Source organism: Gossypium hirsutum, chromosome A09 (genome assembly GCF_007990345.1).
Source record: "Gossypium hirsutum isolate 1008001.06 chromosome A09, Gossypium_hirsutum_v2.1, whole genome shotgun sequence".
Taxonomy (NCBI): domain Eukaryota; kingdom Viridiplantae; phylum Streptophyta; class Magnoliopsida; order Malvales; family Malvaceae; genus Gossypium; species Gossypium hirsutum.
The window spans coordinates 73,377,611-73,391,906 of record NC_053432.1 but is presented as its reverse complement, the minus strand read 5'-3'; the positions used below and the strand labels follow the sequence as shown (position 1 = coordinate 73,391,906).

General features: G+C 34.1%; 1 protein-coding gene across 1 annotated transcript; it reads left to right on the top strand.

The window, feature by feature from the left end:
- Positions 1-9,989: 9,989 nt before the first annotated feature.
- LOC107889551 (uridine nucleosidase 1) lies at positions 9,990-13,201 on the top strand. Its single transcript, XM_016814020.2, has 9 exons — positions 9,990-10,318; positions 10,900-11,015; positions 11,117-11,176; positions 11,524-11,706; positions 11,792-11,896; positions 12,247-12,343; positions 12,443-12,550; positions 12,670-12,805; positions 12,891-13,201. Exons 1-9 carry the CDS (start codon positions 10,198-10,200, stop codon positions 12,997-12,999), a joined length of 1,035 nt encoding a protein of 344 aa, XP_016669509.2. The 5' UTR covers positions 9,990-10,197; the 3' UTR covers positions 13,000-13,201.
- The last annotated feature ends 1,095 nt before the right edge of the window (positions 13,202-14,296 follow it).

The window sequence follows — 14,296 nt, the reverse complement described above, 5'->3', positions numbered from 1 at the left end:
GAGGTTCGCGGGAGTGTGCTCTCTGAAATGGATATGTGCGCACATGAATATGAATTGACAGACCTGGAATTGTACACTAAAAGTGTACCTCTGAAAATCCATCGAAAATTCCAAGAAATTCAACGGGATAAATATGGAAAAATAACAAGGAAATGGAAATCATGGTATTGACGAGCTCATCAATCATAGTATATATTATTGGTACATGGAAATTATTGTACTAACTTGAATGTTGAGTTTGTGCATTTTAGGGTAATAATGCATTGAATGGATATATGAATGTTTATTGTATTGTATTGAAAATATTAGGTAAGTATAATTCTTGTTACATGAGCTTACTAAGCACAAAGTGCTTACCCCGTTTCCTTTTTCCCTGTTTTGTAGTGTTAAGAGCTCGGAGGTCGGATTTGGTCAGAGATACATCACACTGTCAACCTCAGGATTTCGGTATATAAAGAAACTTTATTTTGGAAATCAATGGCATGTATAAGCTAACAAAGTAAATGTTAACGTGAAATGAATGTAAAGTTAGTCATTAGTATGATTAACAAACCTAGTTATAGATATGTGATGACGTTATCTTATATAAATGCATGAATCTATCATGAAAATATGTTGAATTGATTTGGTTGATGTGGATTGGTCTCGATTTAATATTATAGGGAATGTTAGATATTTATAAAAGGGCTATATTGAATATAAAAAAAATTTAATTTGTAAACTCCGGTAATGCCTCGGGCCCTATTCCAGCAATGAATACGGGTAGGGGTATTACATTTATTGGTTTTAGAGCTACGGTTTAGCCGGTTCTAGGACCGATGTAGCAAATACGGGATTAGCTATACATGCCATTTAAATTATTATTGATAGTGTGATATCTCCTGACCATTTAAAATGTGTTTTTCTTATAGTAATGTCATCCGACCGAGCTCAATCTGAGGAAGCTGGGAGTCATGCTCCGGCTTTAGTACAAAGAGAAGAAACTAGCAGTAGAAGGTCCGAGACAGAGGGTCGAGGGTCGAGGGGAGGAGGCAAAAACAACCTTCTTTCAAATGATGAATGAATGGTTTAATCAATACTTAAGAACTAACCCTGTAGTGCAGCAAGTTCAAGCTCCCCCTCCTGCTCCTCCACCGATTCCCGAGATCCCACAAGGTACAGGTACTGAATCTGTCAAAAAAGGGAAAGCTCCAGTAGATAAAATTCGAAAATATGGGGCCGAAGAATTTCGAGAAGCAGTTGATGATGATTCCGAACGAGCTGAATTCTGGTTAGAAAACACTACTCGGGTTCTGGAAGAATTATCTTGTACACCAGAAGAATATCTGAAATGTGCCGTCTCACTACTAAAAGATACAGTTTACCATTGGTGGAATATTAAAGCTTCAGTTGTTCCGAAAGAAGAAATTACATAGGAATTCTTTCAGACCGAGTTCAGAAAAAATATATCAGCCAGAGGTTCCTTAACCAGAAAAGAAAAGAATTTCTTGAGCTGAAACAGGGCAATAGATCAGTATCTGAATATGAAAGAGAATTTGTTCGATTGAGTAAATATGCTCGAGAATGGGTACAGTCAGAAGCTGAAATGTGCAAACGATTCGAAGAAGGGTTGAATGAAGACATTAAGTTACTGATTGGAATTCTTGAAATTTGAGAGTTTGCTACATTGGCAGAGAGAGCTTATAAAGCAGAAGAATTGAGCAACGAAAAGAAACAGGCTGAGAGGGAAGCTCGAATATTTAGTAAAAGACCGATAGGAAAATCCCAGTTTTCTGCTTTAAAGAAATTGAAGAAATATCAGGATCGTTCTACTTCAGCCATTGGGTATTCGGGCAAAGAGCGAGGTTCTCAACGCACTAATCCAAGGCCTTCTACTCCATCAGTGACCAATGTTGGCAGTGTTGGCACTCCTAAACCGAGATGCCAGTACTGTAATAAAGCTCATTTTGGTGAATACCGATTTAAGAGTGGGGCTTATTACCGATGTGGTTCTTTTGACCATTTCTTCAGAGATTGTCCAGAAAGGGTTGAAAAAGAAGTTGAACATATATCGAAGCCGAGTAATCTAGTTTCGAGGGGCAGACTACCTCGACCATTCGATAATGTCAGTGGTAGTTGAGGAGCTACAAAAGATACTATAGGTAGGCCTGAGGTACGAGCACCTGCTAGGACATATGCCATTCGTGCCAGAGAAGATGCTTCAGCACCCGATGTTATTACTGGTACATTTTCTTTACTTGATACTGATATTACTACATTGATTGATCCTGGTTCTACGCATTCATATATATGTGTTAAACTTGCAATTGTTAAAAATTTATCTGTTGAACCTACTGAATTTGTGGTTAAAGTCTCGAACCCCCTGGGCCAGTCTGTGTTAGTGGATAAAATTAGTAAAAATTGTCCACTGATGGTAAGAGGTTATTGTTTCCCGGCTGATTTGATGTTACTGCCATTTGATGAATTTGACGTGATATTGGGTATGGATTGGTTAACCCAGCATGATGCGGTAGTAAATTGTAAACAAAAATATATTGTGCTAAAATGTCAGAATGGTGAGTTGCTCCGGGTTAAATCTGATTAGACAGAGGGGTTATCTGATATGATTTCAGTAATGGTAGTACAGAGGCATGTCAAAAAGGGGTATGATGCTTACTTGGCTTATGTACTCGACACCAAGGTATCTAAGTCAAAGATACAGGCAGTTCCAGTGGTATGTGAATTTTTCGATATGTTTCCAGAAGAATTACCAGGATTGCCACCAGAAAGAGAAGTAGAATTTTCTATAAATTTGATTCCGGGAACTACTCCGATCTCCATAGCTCCGTACCGGATGGCTCCTATAGAATTAAAAGAGTTAAAGACACAGTTGCAAGAGCTTGTTGACAGGGGTTTTGTCCGACCGAGTCATTCACCTTAGGGTGCTCCGGTTCTGTTTGTGAAAAAGAAAGATGGGTCTTTGAGATTGTGTATCGACTACCGGAAGCTTAATAAAGTAACCATAAAGAATAAGTACCCGTTACCCCGGATTGATGATTTATTTGATCAGCTGAAAGGTGCTACTATGTTTTCAAAGATTGATCTTCGATCAGGTTATTATCAGTTACGGGTAAAGGAGTCAGATGTGCCAAAAACAACCTTTAGAACCAGGTATGGGCATTATGAGTTTCTAGTTATGCCGTTTGGGCTAACTAATGCTCCTGCAGTATTCATGGATTTAATGAACCGGATATTCAGACCGTACTTAGACAGTTTTGTAGTAGTATTCATTGATGATATTTTGGTTTATTCTCGGGATGAAGAAGAACATGCAGAACATTTGAGAATTGTGTTGCAAATTCTACGAGAGAAGCAGTTGTATGCTAAATTCAGTAAATGTGAATTTTGGCTTCGAAAAGTGGGTTTTCTTGGACACATTGTATTTGCCGAAGGCATCAGGGTAGATTCAAGTAAAATCTCAGCTATTGTCAATTGGAGTCTACCGAAGAATGTATCTGAAGTTAGAAGTTTCTTAGGTTTAGCTGGTTATTATCGGAGATTTGTACAGGGATTCTCTATGATAGCTTCTCCAATGACTTGATTATTGCAGAAAGATGTAAAGTTCGAGTGGACTGATGAATGTCAACAAAGTTTCGACCGATTGAAAGACCTATTAACGAAAGCATCTGTATTAGTGCAGCCTGAACCGGGTAAGGAATTTGTTATTTACAGTGATGCCTCATTAAATGGTTTAGGTTGTGTTTTGATGCAAGAAGGTAAAGTAATAGCCTATGCTTCAAGACAACTTAAACCACATGAAAGAAATTACCCAGTACATGATCTTGAATTAGCTGCTATTGTATTTGCGCTGAAGATATGGCGGCATTACTTGTACGGTGAGAAATGTCATATTTATACTAATCATAAAAGCTTGAAATATTTGATGACACAGAAAGATTTGAATTTGAAACAGCGCAGGTGGCTTGAACTGATAAAGGACTATGATTTGATTATTGATTACCATCCGGGTAAGGCTAATGTTGTAGCTGATGCTTTGAGCCGGAAATCTCTGTTTGCTTTACGAGCTATGAATACCCGGTTATCATTAACTGATGATGGTTCAATCCTAGCTGAATTGAGAGCTAAACCGACATTTTTACAGCAAATATGTGAAGCTCAGAATAATGATGAGAAGTTACAGGTTAAACGGGCACAGTGTGAGTCAGGTAATGATTCTGAATTTCAGATTGGTTCTGATGATTGTTTATTATTCAGAGGTAGGGTATGTGTACCTTAGAATTCAGAGCTCATACAGAAGATTCTATTCGAGGCCCACAGTAGTACTATGTCTGTACATCCGGGGAGTAATAAAATGTATAATGATCTGAAAAAGATGTACTGGTGGTCGGGAATGAAACGTGATATCTCTGAGTTTGTATCAAGGTGTTTAATATGTCAACAAGTTAAAGCTGAACATCAGGTATCTTCGGGGTTACTTCAGCCAATTACTATACCGAAATGGAAATGGGAAAGAATCACTATGGATTTTGTATCAGGGCTACCTTTGTCTCCGAGGAAAAAATATGCTATTTGGGTGATTGTTGATCGATTAACAAAGTCAGCTCACTTTATTCCGGTACGTATGGATTATTCTTTAGATAAACTAGCTGAACTGTACATATCTGAGATTGTCAGGTTACATGGAGTGCCTGTCTCCATTATATCAGATAGAGATCCCCGATTTATGTCTCGTTTCTGGGACAAATTGCAAGAAGCCTTGGGTACTCAGTTGTATTTCAGCACTGCATTTCATCCTCAGACAGATGGTCAATCTGAGCGTGTAATTCAAGTATTGGAAGATATGCTCCGATGTTGTATACTAGAGTTTGAAGGTAATTGGGAGAGGTATCTACCTTTGATTGAATTTGCTTACAATAACAGTTATCAGTCTAGTATTAAAATGGCTCCGTATGAAACTTTGTATGGTAGAAAATGTAGAACACCGTTATATTGGACAGAGCTCAGTGAAAGGAAGATACATGGGGTTGATTTGATCCGGGAAACAGAAGAAAAATTAAAGGTTATTCGAGATAGTTTAAAAACAGCTTCCGATAGTCAAAAATCATATGCCGACCTTAAGCGAAAAGAGATTGAATTTCAAGTCGGTGACAAGGTATTTCTGAAAGTGTCTCCTTGGAAGAAAGTTCTTCGATTCGGTCGAAAGGGTAAATTGAGTCCAAGATTTATCGGGCCCTATGAAACCATAGAAAGAATTGGATCGGTCGCTTATCGATTGGCATTACCACCGGAACTTGATAGAATCCATAATGTTTTTCATGTATCTATGTTACGACGATATCGATCAGATCCTTCACATGTTATTTCTCCGATAGAAGTAGAGATTCAACCAGATATGACTTACAGTGAAGAACCGGTCAAGATATTGGCACGGGAGACAAAAGAGCTTAGAAATAAAAAGATATTTCCTAACGAAATTTTAATACCACATTAATAACATTTCATAAATATTTATAAAATTATTTTCGACTCGGTTTTACGAGATAGAGGTCCTGATACCTTATTTTACCCAATTTCTTCAATAATTTCTTTTTCTAACTAATCACTAAATCAATAAAATTTTTCTATCAATATTTTCATACGACTTTCCTATCATATCAATTTTCAAGCAAAAATATTGAAATAAATTTCTCTTTAAATCGGATCTATGGTTACAAAACCATTATTCCGATAACCTTGAATTTAGGCCATTACAATTGTTATGTCCTTATTTACTTTAAGACACGTGGCAAGCCAAAAAGGCACCCAAATAGTAAGCCTACCACTAGTGAATCGGGAGGTCACTTGCGGATTCTCCCCTCTAGAACAATTATTCAGACAAGTGCAGGCCATCTATTGTCGGGTTTCAAAGTTTTCATTAACAACATGAAGTTATTGGTCATCAAATACCATGTGGGCTCAACTACTTCATACCATCAAGTTAAAATAAATGACAGGATATGTCCCCTTACATAAATCCTTATTCCATCGAAGACATCCACCCTGCATGTTCTATAATGAGGACTTAATGGCAAGTCTAGCAGTTAACATGACCTTACATGGGACCCTCGCCTATAAATACCTCCAAGAATGAAGAAGAATGGATCAACTCTTTAAGATACCAAGACTACACTTTGCTAACTCACCTTTAGCCCACAACCTTCATACTCTTCTCATCTTCAGTTTATATAACATTCGACTCTCCTCCTCGACTAGGTGAATCAGCCTCCACAACAATCACCACTCGCTCCTCCATATTGACTCCTTGTTGTATCACTGTATCAACAATTGGTGTGGTGAACGTAGAGAACATGACTTTACTAACTTAAAGTGGTGCCCCCACGGAATTTTAAAATATGATATGTATGATATATATCACCAAAATCAAATTTTACATGAATATGTCTTGTCACACAAATTTTTATTTAAATTGAAATACTTTAACAAATATGCAAAATGTCTCATAAATTGAGTCACGGCATGAAAAATACAAATTTTCTTTAATTGAACTATACAAGCAAACTATTAAAAATATAAAATTAATTAAGACACCAAAAAAAAAACATAGCAAAATAATTAGAACCCAAAGTTAAAGATAACATTAAGGGGTGTTTGATTTGTCAAATGTAACATTATGGCACGTAATATTACATTCCATAATAAAATTACAGTGTTTGGATTGTCAATGTTTCAGTCATATTTAAATCGTGAAAGTTAATTTCAGGGTTATAAATATCTCAACCCCTTAATCAACAATTATGGCTTCACCCTCACTTAAAAGGGAAAGAGATCTAGTTCAAAGTAGATGTACTCATGGGTCGAGCCCATGCAAGGTATCGAGACCAATTTTCCAAGCCCAAGTCTGACTCGAAAGATTGGTTTACTTTTTTGTCCAAGTTTGGTCCAATTTTAAAAAGGTAAACTTGAGCTAGACCCAGCCCACCATATTTGAATTTTTAGATTAATGTTTATTTAAAAACATTTTAAAAAATATATATAATGCACTAAAAATACTAAAATAAAAGTTTTCTAACACATTAAAAAGTATTCATATTAAAAAACTACCATAAATATAATAAATGTTTTATTATATTAAAAAACACAAATAAATATAATTTTTTAGAATTTTATATTTTAGGTTAAGTTTTTTAGTTGGGTAAGTTTTTTTTAGGTTTTAGGTAATGAATTTAATTGTTATTGAGCTAGTGAATTAATTAATTAAGTATAAATATATAATTAATATAATATTTTTTATAACATAATATATTCAGGTCAGCTTGGGTTGAGCTCAGGTTAAAAAATTATACTCAAGGCTTAGCTCATATAAAAAAAATGGGTTTTAAATTTTACCAAAATTTATTTTTTATAGTAAACTTTTGAGTTTAGACAAGTGACCCAACTCATAAACATTTTAATTCAAAGTCTAAAAAGTCTAAAAATAATATTGCAACTTAATAAGTCACTCAAACTTAAATCATAATTTATATCAGTGAATTATGGAAGACTTTGAATTGCGTAAACCATTGTTAGTGGTTATTTTTGAAGGCAAAATCAATGAAATCTACATTTGCATTCTACCCTTCCCTTCGACTTCTTTCTCCTCGTGTGTAAAGGGCTGGGCTCGGATCCTTGTTTCTTTGTTAGATTGGGCCCTTTGGGCTTGGTTTGGTTGCACCTCTTATATATAAAACTTGAGTCGACTTTAATGAAAGAATTAAGGGATAATCATTTTGACCAATTGATGGGCAACTTAGAAAATTGGCATGGAGGAAATGGGTAAAACACAAAATATCATCTTGGATTAAATTTATGCAAGTTATCTGATAGTTTCTTGTTATTATCATTATGAAATATATAATTAAGTCTTGGTAGAGGTAATTCCTCGTCTATGAAACTAATCATTTTAGCATTATCTTCTTGCATTTGATGGTCAAATTTGAATATGCCCAAAGTCTAAATATTAGAATTGAATTGTTTTCGTGTGGAATGAAAAGCATCGTGAGAATTACTAGATAGAATATATTGGCCTAGTTAAGTGGATCAGAGAAATCCAAATATTCGTTGGTAATATTCAAAAAAACAAAAAGGTTGTTTCCATTTTGTCGATGCGACCGACGAATTCCAAACACGTCACTTCAAAAGATTTCCATCCATCTTTTCTCCACCTCTCAATACCCATTATATATCTATTTATATTTATATAAACTTCAACTCAGCTAAACATAATGTAACCAATTTAATTACTAGTATGTTAAATTTTGTCATTACTTCCTGTATTTTACAAAAATTATGAATTTAATTTATGTATTTTTATTTGATTATTTTTAGTCTTTGTATTTTTCATGTAACACCTCATACCTGATCCGATCGTTAGATCCAAACTATAATATGTCACATTCGTTGGCAGAGCAATTACGAATAATTTATAAACTAATTCACATCATTAAACAATCATTTGCATGCTAATTAAGTATATAAATGTTGTACATTCATTTCCGAGTCTTGTAGGAGCGTACGAAAGCTCTAATGCTAACTCAATATTGAATTATGGTTAAATTGTAATGTTTACAAAATTTCAAGTTGATATCACGACGTCAAAGAGTTTCTCGTCGCGACACAATATATTGACTTGGTCTTATTACAAGACCTATGCTCAACGTCGCGTCGTGGCATAGTGACTTGATCTCGTCGCAACGACATACGCTTGACGTCGCAACGTGACAAACTATATTTTGCAAAATGTTAATAAACATTAACTTGCATTTTCCAATCAATCACAATACACATTCACTTCATAATTCCAGACTACATATGCAATCCTCAAGTCTCAATTCAAGAACTACAACACCTTTTTCAATTATGTACCAATGTCATTTCATTTATAAGTTAACTAACTATATGTTTCATTCAAAACCTTAAACATATGTACTTACTCACCAAGTCATTGACAATTACATCTTTTCATACCATTTCAAAACATATTTGGAATCCATCCACACATTGCATCCAATTGACCAATTCCTAGCTAGATTAAGTTATGATTCAGAGGTGTATATAAACATAGTATTTTATTAAAATTGATTCGACTTAGGTACATGTCATGCTGCACACAAAATAAAACTTAATACAAACTTATATATCTAATTAGACACATTTCAAAATCGGCCTATTTCTTTAAATATTTTTTAAAATTGACTTTTTTTAACTAATTTAATTGATCTATTTTGTTCTATTATATATATATATATTATAGATTTAAATAATCACATTTTCTTAGAGTAGTGGCTGAGGATTTTCCACCTTAAAGCTTAAAAGGTTCAAATTTAAGTATTATATTTTTAAGTAGATTATTTTAAAATTTTCATAAATAATTTTTATTTTATTAGTGTCCGACAACAAAAAAAAAATCAATTTAATTTAACCTATAACAAGATTTGAGCACAAGTGATCATGATTTTAAGTTAAATGATTAAATTTTATTAATTTTATATGAAATCTAAAAAAATAAAAAATACTCTAATAACTTTAATGATTTTTCAATAAATTGATGATTTGCTTACTCATAACATAGTATAAATAGATATAATATGGATTTAAAAAATAATTTTTATAATTTTTATTTATAAAATTATATTTGTAATTTACGTTTTAAAGTAAAATAATAATAAAAAAGCTCTTATTAACCCACTTCTCCTATTTTCATTATTCTAAAAGACTTCTAAGAAATTATATAAATTTTCTCTATTTATTATTATTATTTTGGTATAGTTTATTTTATAAATATATAAATATTAATTTTACACCAACTCAATTAAAAGTAGAAAAACTAAATCAAAATAAATAAAAAACAAATAATAATATTTAAAGTTTTTAAATTTAAATAAATAATTATCCAAACTTACTTTTTAAAGGTTTGATTTTATTATTTAATTACGAACTTTTTATAGAAAGATAATCTTTCAGGCTTTTGAGGGTGATGTGTAGTATAGTGTATATAATATATTCTTTAACGGATTCGTTGGTTGGCACCGGCCGCCTCCTCGTCTCGCTTCACGACAAGTCCCAGTTTCATTTTTAATTATTGTTTTCACATCCATTTTCACTAAGCTATATATATCGGTAGTTTTCTGGGAATTTGAGCTATTGATTTTTGCGTTGAATATGGATTGTGAAATGGAGAAAAATTCCCACGATGGGGTTGTCGTTAACGGAGGAAACGACGGCGTGCTGGGCCTACATTCCAAGAAGAAGAAGGTCATTATTGATACCGATCCAGGGATTGGTCAGTTTCTCCTCATTTCTCTCTTCTTTTACACCCTTTCATTGCTTGGGTTGGGACTGAATTTAGAATGTTTAGTTGCACAGATAATGAATTTGGGAATTACTTCAGGAAAAAAAAAACATCGTCATCTTTGCAATTTATTTTGAGAAAAGACTCTAAAAATGGCCATTTTATCTATATCTCCACGGTCATTTGTTTACTTTGTGGAAAAGAAAAAAAAACTTAGTATAGAAGCATAGATTCTTGAGCTTAGAGGTAAAAGGGAAAAAAAGAGTTAAAGTTGTTTTATGGGTTCTTTTTAAATTGCTGAGGGTTGAAAATCTAACCTCTGGATTATTGAGAATTCAAGTTGGAGGACTGTTGTGATATCTGTGGAGGAAAGTTTCGGTTTTTGATAGCGTTTTTCAAGAGAGCATTCATACAAAGCTATACAAGGAAGTGAAATTGACATAGGAAAGTTTGGGTGAGCGTTAGAGCATTTGGTAGTGTAATGTATAGAGCGAGATTTCTCTACCCTATGTTAGATTGAAATGATTTTGAAGACACTCTTAGATATGAATGTGTTCTTACTTGATTAACAGATGATAGCATGGCAATCTTAATGGCATTCCAAAATCCGGAGGTGGATATCTTAGGTTTGTCGACTGTATTTGGAAATGTTAGAACGGAAAATGCCACTCGTAATGCCTTACTTCTGGTACGTGCTTGTATTTTTTACTTGAAATCTTCATTTGCGATTTTGTTACATTTTGGAATATGTTCATGATCATTTCCTCTTTTTGAGGTGCAAAAGGATAGTGTGAGATCGCAGGGTGTCCAAGTGTTCCTGTAGCTGAAGGCAGCCACGAACCTCTTAAGGTAGAATTCTAGTTATTTCCCCAGCACATCCCGAATTAGATAATCTTTGATTGCAAAATATTGCATTTTGCATTCAAGAAAGCAAAACCAACATGGGACCGCAAGAAAATTGTCCCTTTCTTCACTTAGGCAAGTTTGTTTTAGATATATACACAATGACTCGAACAAAAATACATATATGGATATTGTGCCGTCATTTCATTTAGGCAAGTGCTTTGTGCCTTAGACAAACTAAGCATTCTAATTCTCTGAGTTCCCTTGTGCACTCTACTACATGATGACTTCATATATTACTCTGATTTATTGTGCATTTATCATTGAGCCTAACCTTAGTTTATCCGGAAAAGGGTGGGAGGCCACGAGTTGCTGACTTTGTTCATGGCTCTGATGGAATGGGGAATATATTTCTACCTCCTCCAAAAACAGAGAAATCTGATAAGAGTGCCTCTGAATTTTTAGTTGAAAAGGTCTCTCAGTACCCTGGTGAAGTATCCATACTTGCACTTGGACCACTGACAAATGTGGCATTGGTAAGTCTTTGCATGCTTTTTCCTTATATGTTGTTATTAATTGTAGACTTCAAAAATATGTGCCTAAACTTGGTCATATGTCCAGGCAATCAAAAGAGACTCTTCCTTTCCTAGCAAGGTTAAAAAAATAGTAGTACTTGGTGGCTCATTCTTTGCATTAGGAAATGTTAATCCTGCAGCTGAAGCAAATGTAAGTATAAAAGCTTCAAATTTTATGTTTCTTAATCATATGGTACGTAACATCATTCTTCATTTTTAAAAGTTTCGGTTAAGGCACTGAAAGCTTCTAAAGTTGAGCTCTTCCTAATGGAACCTCTTTTGGTTATTATTTATTACTTCCTCTCAGTCGAAGACTTTTCTTTTGCCATAATTTCATCTCTCCCTTTACATCATGACCATGTTATCTCATTGTTCATTAGAAGAGTGAGTTGCAATTTTGATTGAACGGGAGACAAAATTTGTTTGCAATTGAACGAAGTTTAATAGTTGATAGTTGACCATCCATCAAGAAACCATTCAGAATTCTTTCTCGGACTGCAGATTTATGGTGATCCTGAAGCAGCTGATGTTGTGTTTACTTCGGGAGCAAATATCGTTGTTGTCGGGATAAACATTACTACACAAGTCCAAATGACAGGTAGGACTGTAAATTGTCCTTTCTTATTGCAGACAAGCTTCTTTTTTGCATGTTTAGAGGGTAATTTCTTGACAAAGATCATTATCTTTTCTCTGTCAGATGATGACCTCCTCAAATTGAAGCAATCAAATGGGAAGCATGCTCAGCTGCTAAGTGACATGTGCAAATTCTACAGATATTGGCACGTGAAGTCCGATGGTGTATACGGTAATCTTTTGCAAAAAATTTAAATAACTGAGAACTACATCTCAGTTTTTCTCTTTCCCTTCTGAATTCTGTTCTAAACCATACTTTAAAGGAATAAACTGAGAAAAATTTGGTGCCAGGGATATTCCTCCATGATCCTGTCAGTTTCGTGGCACTAGTTCGGCCAGATCTCTTCACATACAAGAAGGGGGTTGTGAGGGTTGAAACGCAGGGCATATGCGTGGGGCATACATTGTTGGATCAAGGATTAAAAAAGTAATTGTTTACAAACATGCTTATGATTGAATTCAAATAGATGCGCTGTTATTGTAGCTAATGTTAATGCCATAATCTGGTGCAGATGGAATGGAAGCAACCCATGGACAAGCTATTCCCCAGTTTCCGTTGCGTGGACGGTGGATGTGGATGAAGTCCTTAATTATGTTAAAAGAATGTTGATGAAACCGTAAAGGCTTCGGAACCACTTTGACATTTTAGAAGATTTCCCGGAGATGGGAATTTGCCTTTGATTTCTCATAATTGTTGCTAGATCTTCATCTCTCCTTTCACTGAAAAACATTCACCTTGATGATCCTCAACTAGTCAGAAAAATACTGAAATATGAATACTTTGATCCAAAATATTTTATGTTAATGTCAGGGTTTCTGCTAATTCTTGATGCATTGCAGCACAATAAATCACATCTTCAATATTAGAGGGGAAATCCAGAGTTTTTTTACCAAACAAGGATTATATGTCCATACATTGTATATATAATATGAATGTTAAAATAAATGGATTTTACTTGCCATGAATATGGTGGGGTAGTGGACGACCAAACAAGAACAGTGGACTTCATTAAAATATGCAAAACCGTTTCTTCCATTGCTTCCGAACTCCAATGACCAAACTGAATCATATTTACCTTTTAAAAGAATTCATGGAGCACTGACGAAGTTTTTAAAGTTTCTTTTAAATTGGACAAGATAATATACCTCCGCTTTTTAAGTCATTGACACATACAACCCAAAGGTTTTTTGAGTTTATTGATGAAAAAAAGATGGGTGCACTTAAATACGGATGGTTCAGTGAGACAGGTTGAAGAATTTGTTGCAGTAGGAGATTTAATACGGGATCAAAATTGTAGATGTATTATTAGGTTTAGCAGATAATTTGGAAATTGTATAGTGATGGAGGTTGAATTTTGAAGTATCTTGGATCGGTTAAAGCTTATCATAGATAAAAGATTTGAGAGGATCTTAATTCAAACAGATAGTCTCAAGGCTGGTATTGCCATTTAGGAAGTTGCTTTTAAAATCTCGAACTCAACTCCTTTAAAAAGAATTCATCAAATCCAGTGAAAGGATAAGCTGTGGAAGATTCAAAATATCCCCTGAGAGGGAAACACAGTTGCAAATAATCTTGTTAAGGATGATTCGTGATAGAAAATCAAATTTAAAATTATTTGAGGATCCTCTTTTGAAGGTCTAGTTTTTTTATATTGTATCTTGTATTTTTCAAAAAAAAAATGGATATTAAACTCACTTTAACATCTTTATAAAGAAAATGGTCTGTGCATAATGATGCTTCAATGAAGGTTTCAATTTCAAGTTTATCCTTTAAAATAGAATTTCTGCTAACTTTTCATTGCGAACGATATGATAAAGTATATATTAATTTAAAATTATGAGCTAGTAAAAAAAACCCATAAGTGTTTTGACGGTGCAAACAATCTCTTGACTTAGCCGTAAAAAAAATATTATGTTG

Bases quoted from the DNA above. Each gene is read 5' to 3' on its own strand.
- LOC107889551 (XM_016814020.2), top strand. From the start codon at position 10,198: ATGGATTGTGAAATGGAGAAAAATTCCCACGATGGGGTTGTCGTTAAC. The intron at 10,319-10,899 runs GTCAGTTTCTCC...CTTGATTAACAG, and splicing joins TGATACCGATCCAGGGATTG to ATGATAGCATGGCAATCTTA. The intron at 11,707-11,791 runs GTAAGTCTTTGC...TCATATGTCCAG, and splicing joins CACTGACAAATGTGGCATTG to GCAATCAAAAGAGACTCTTC.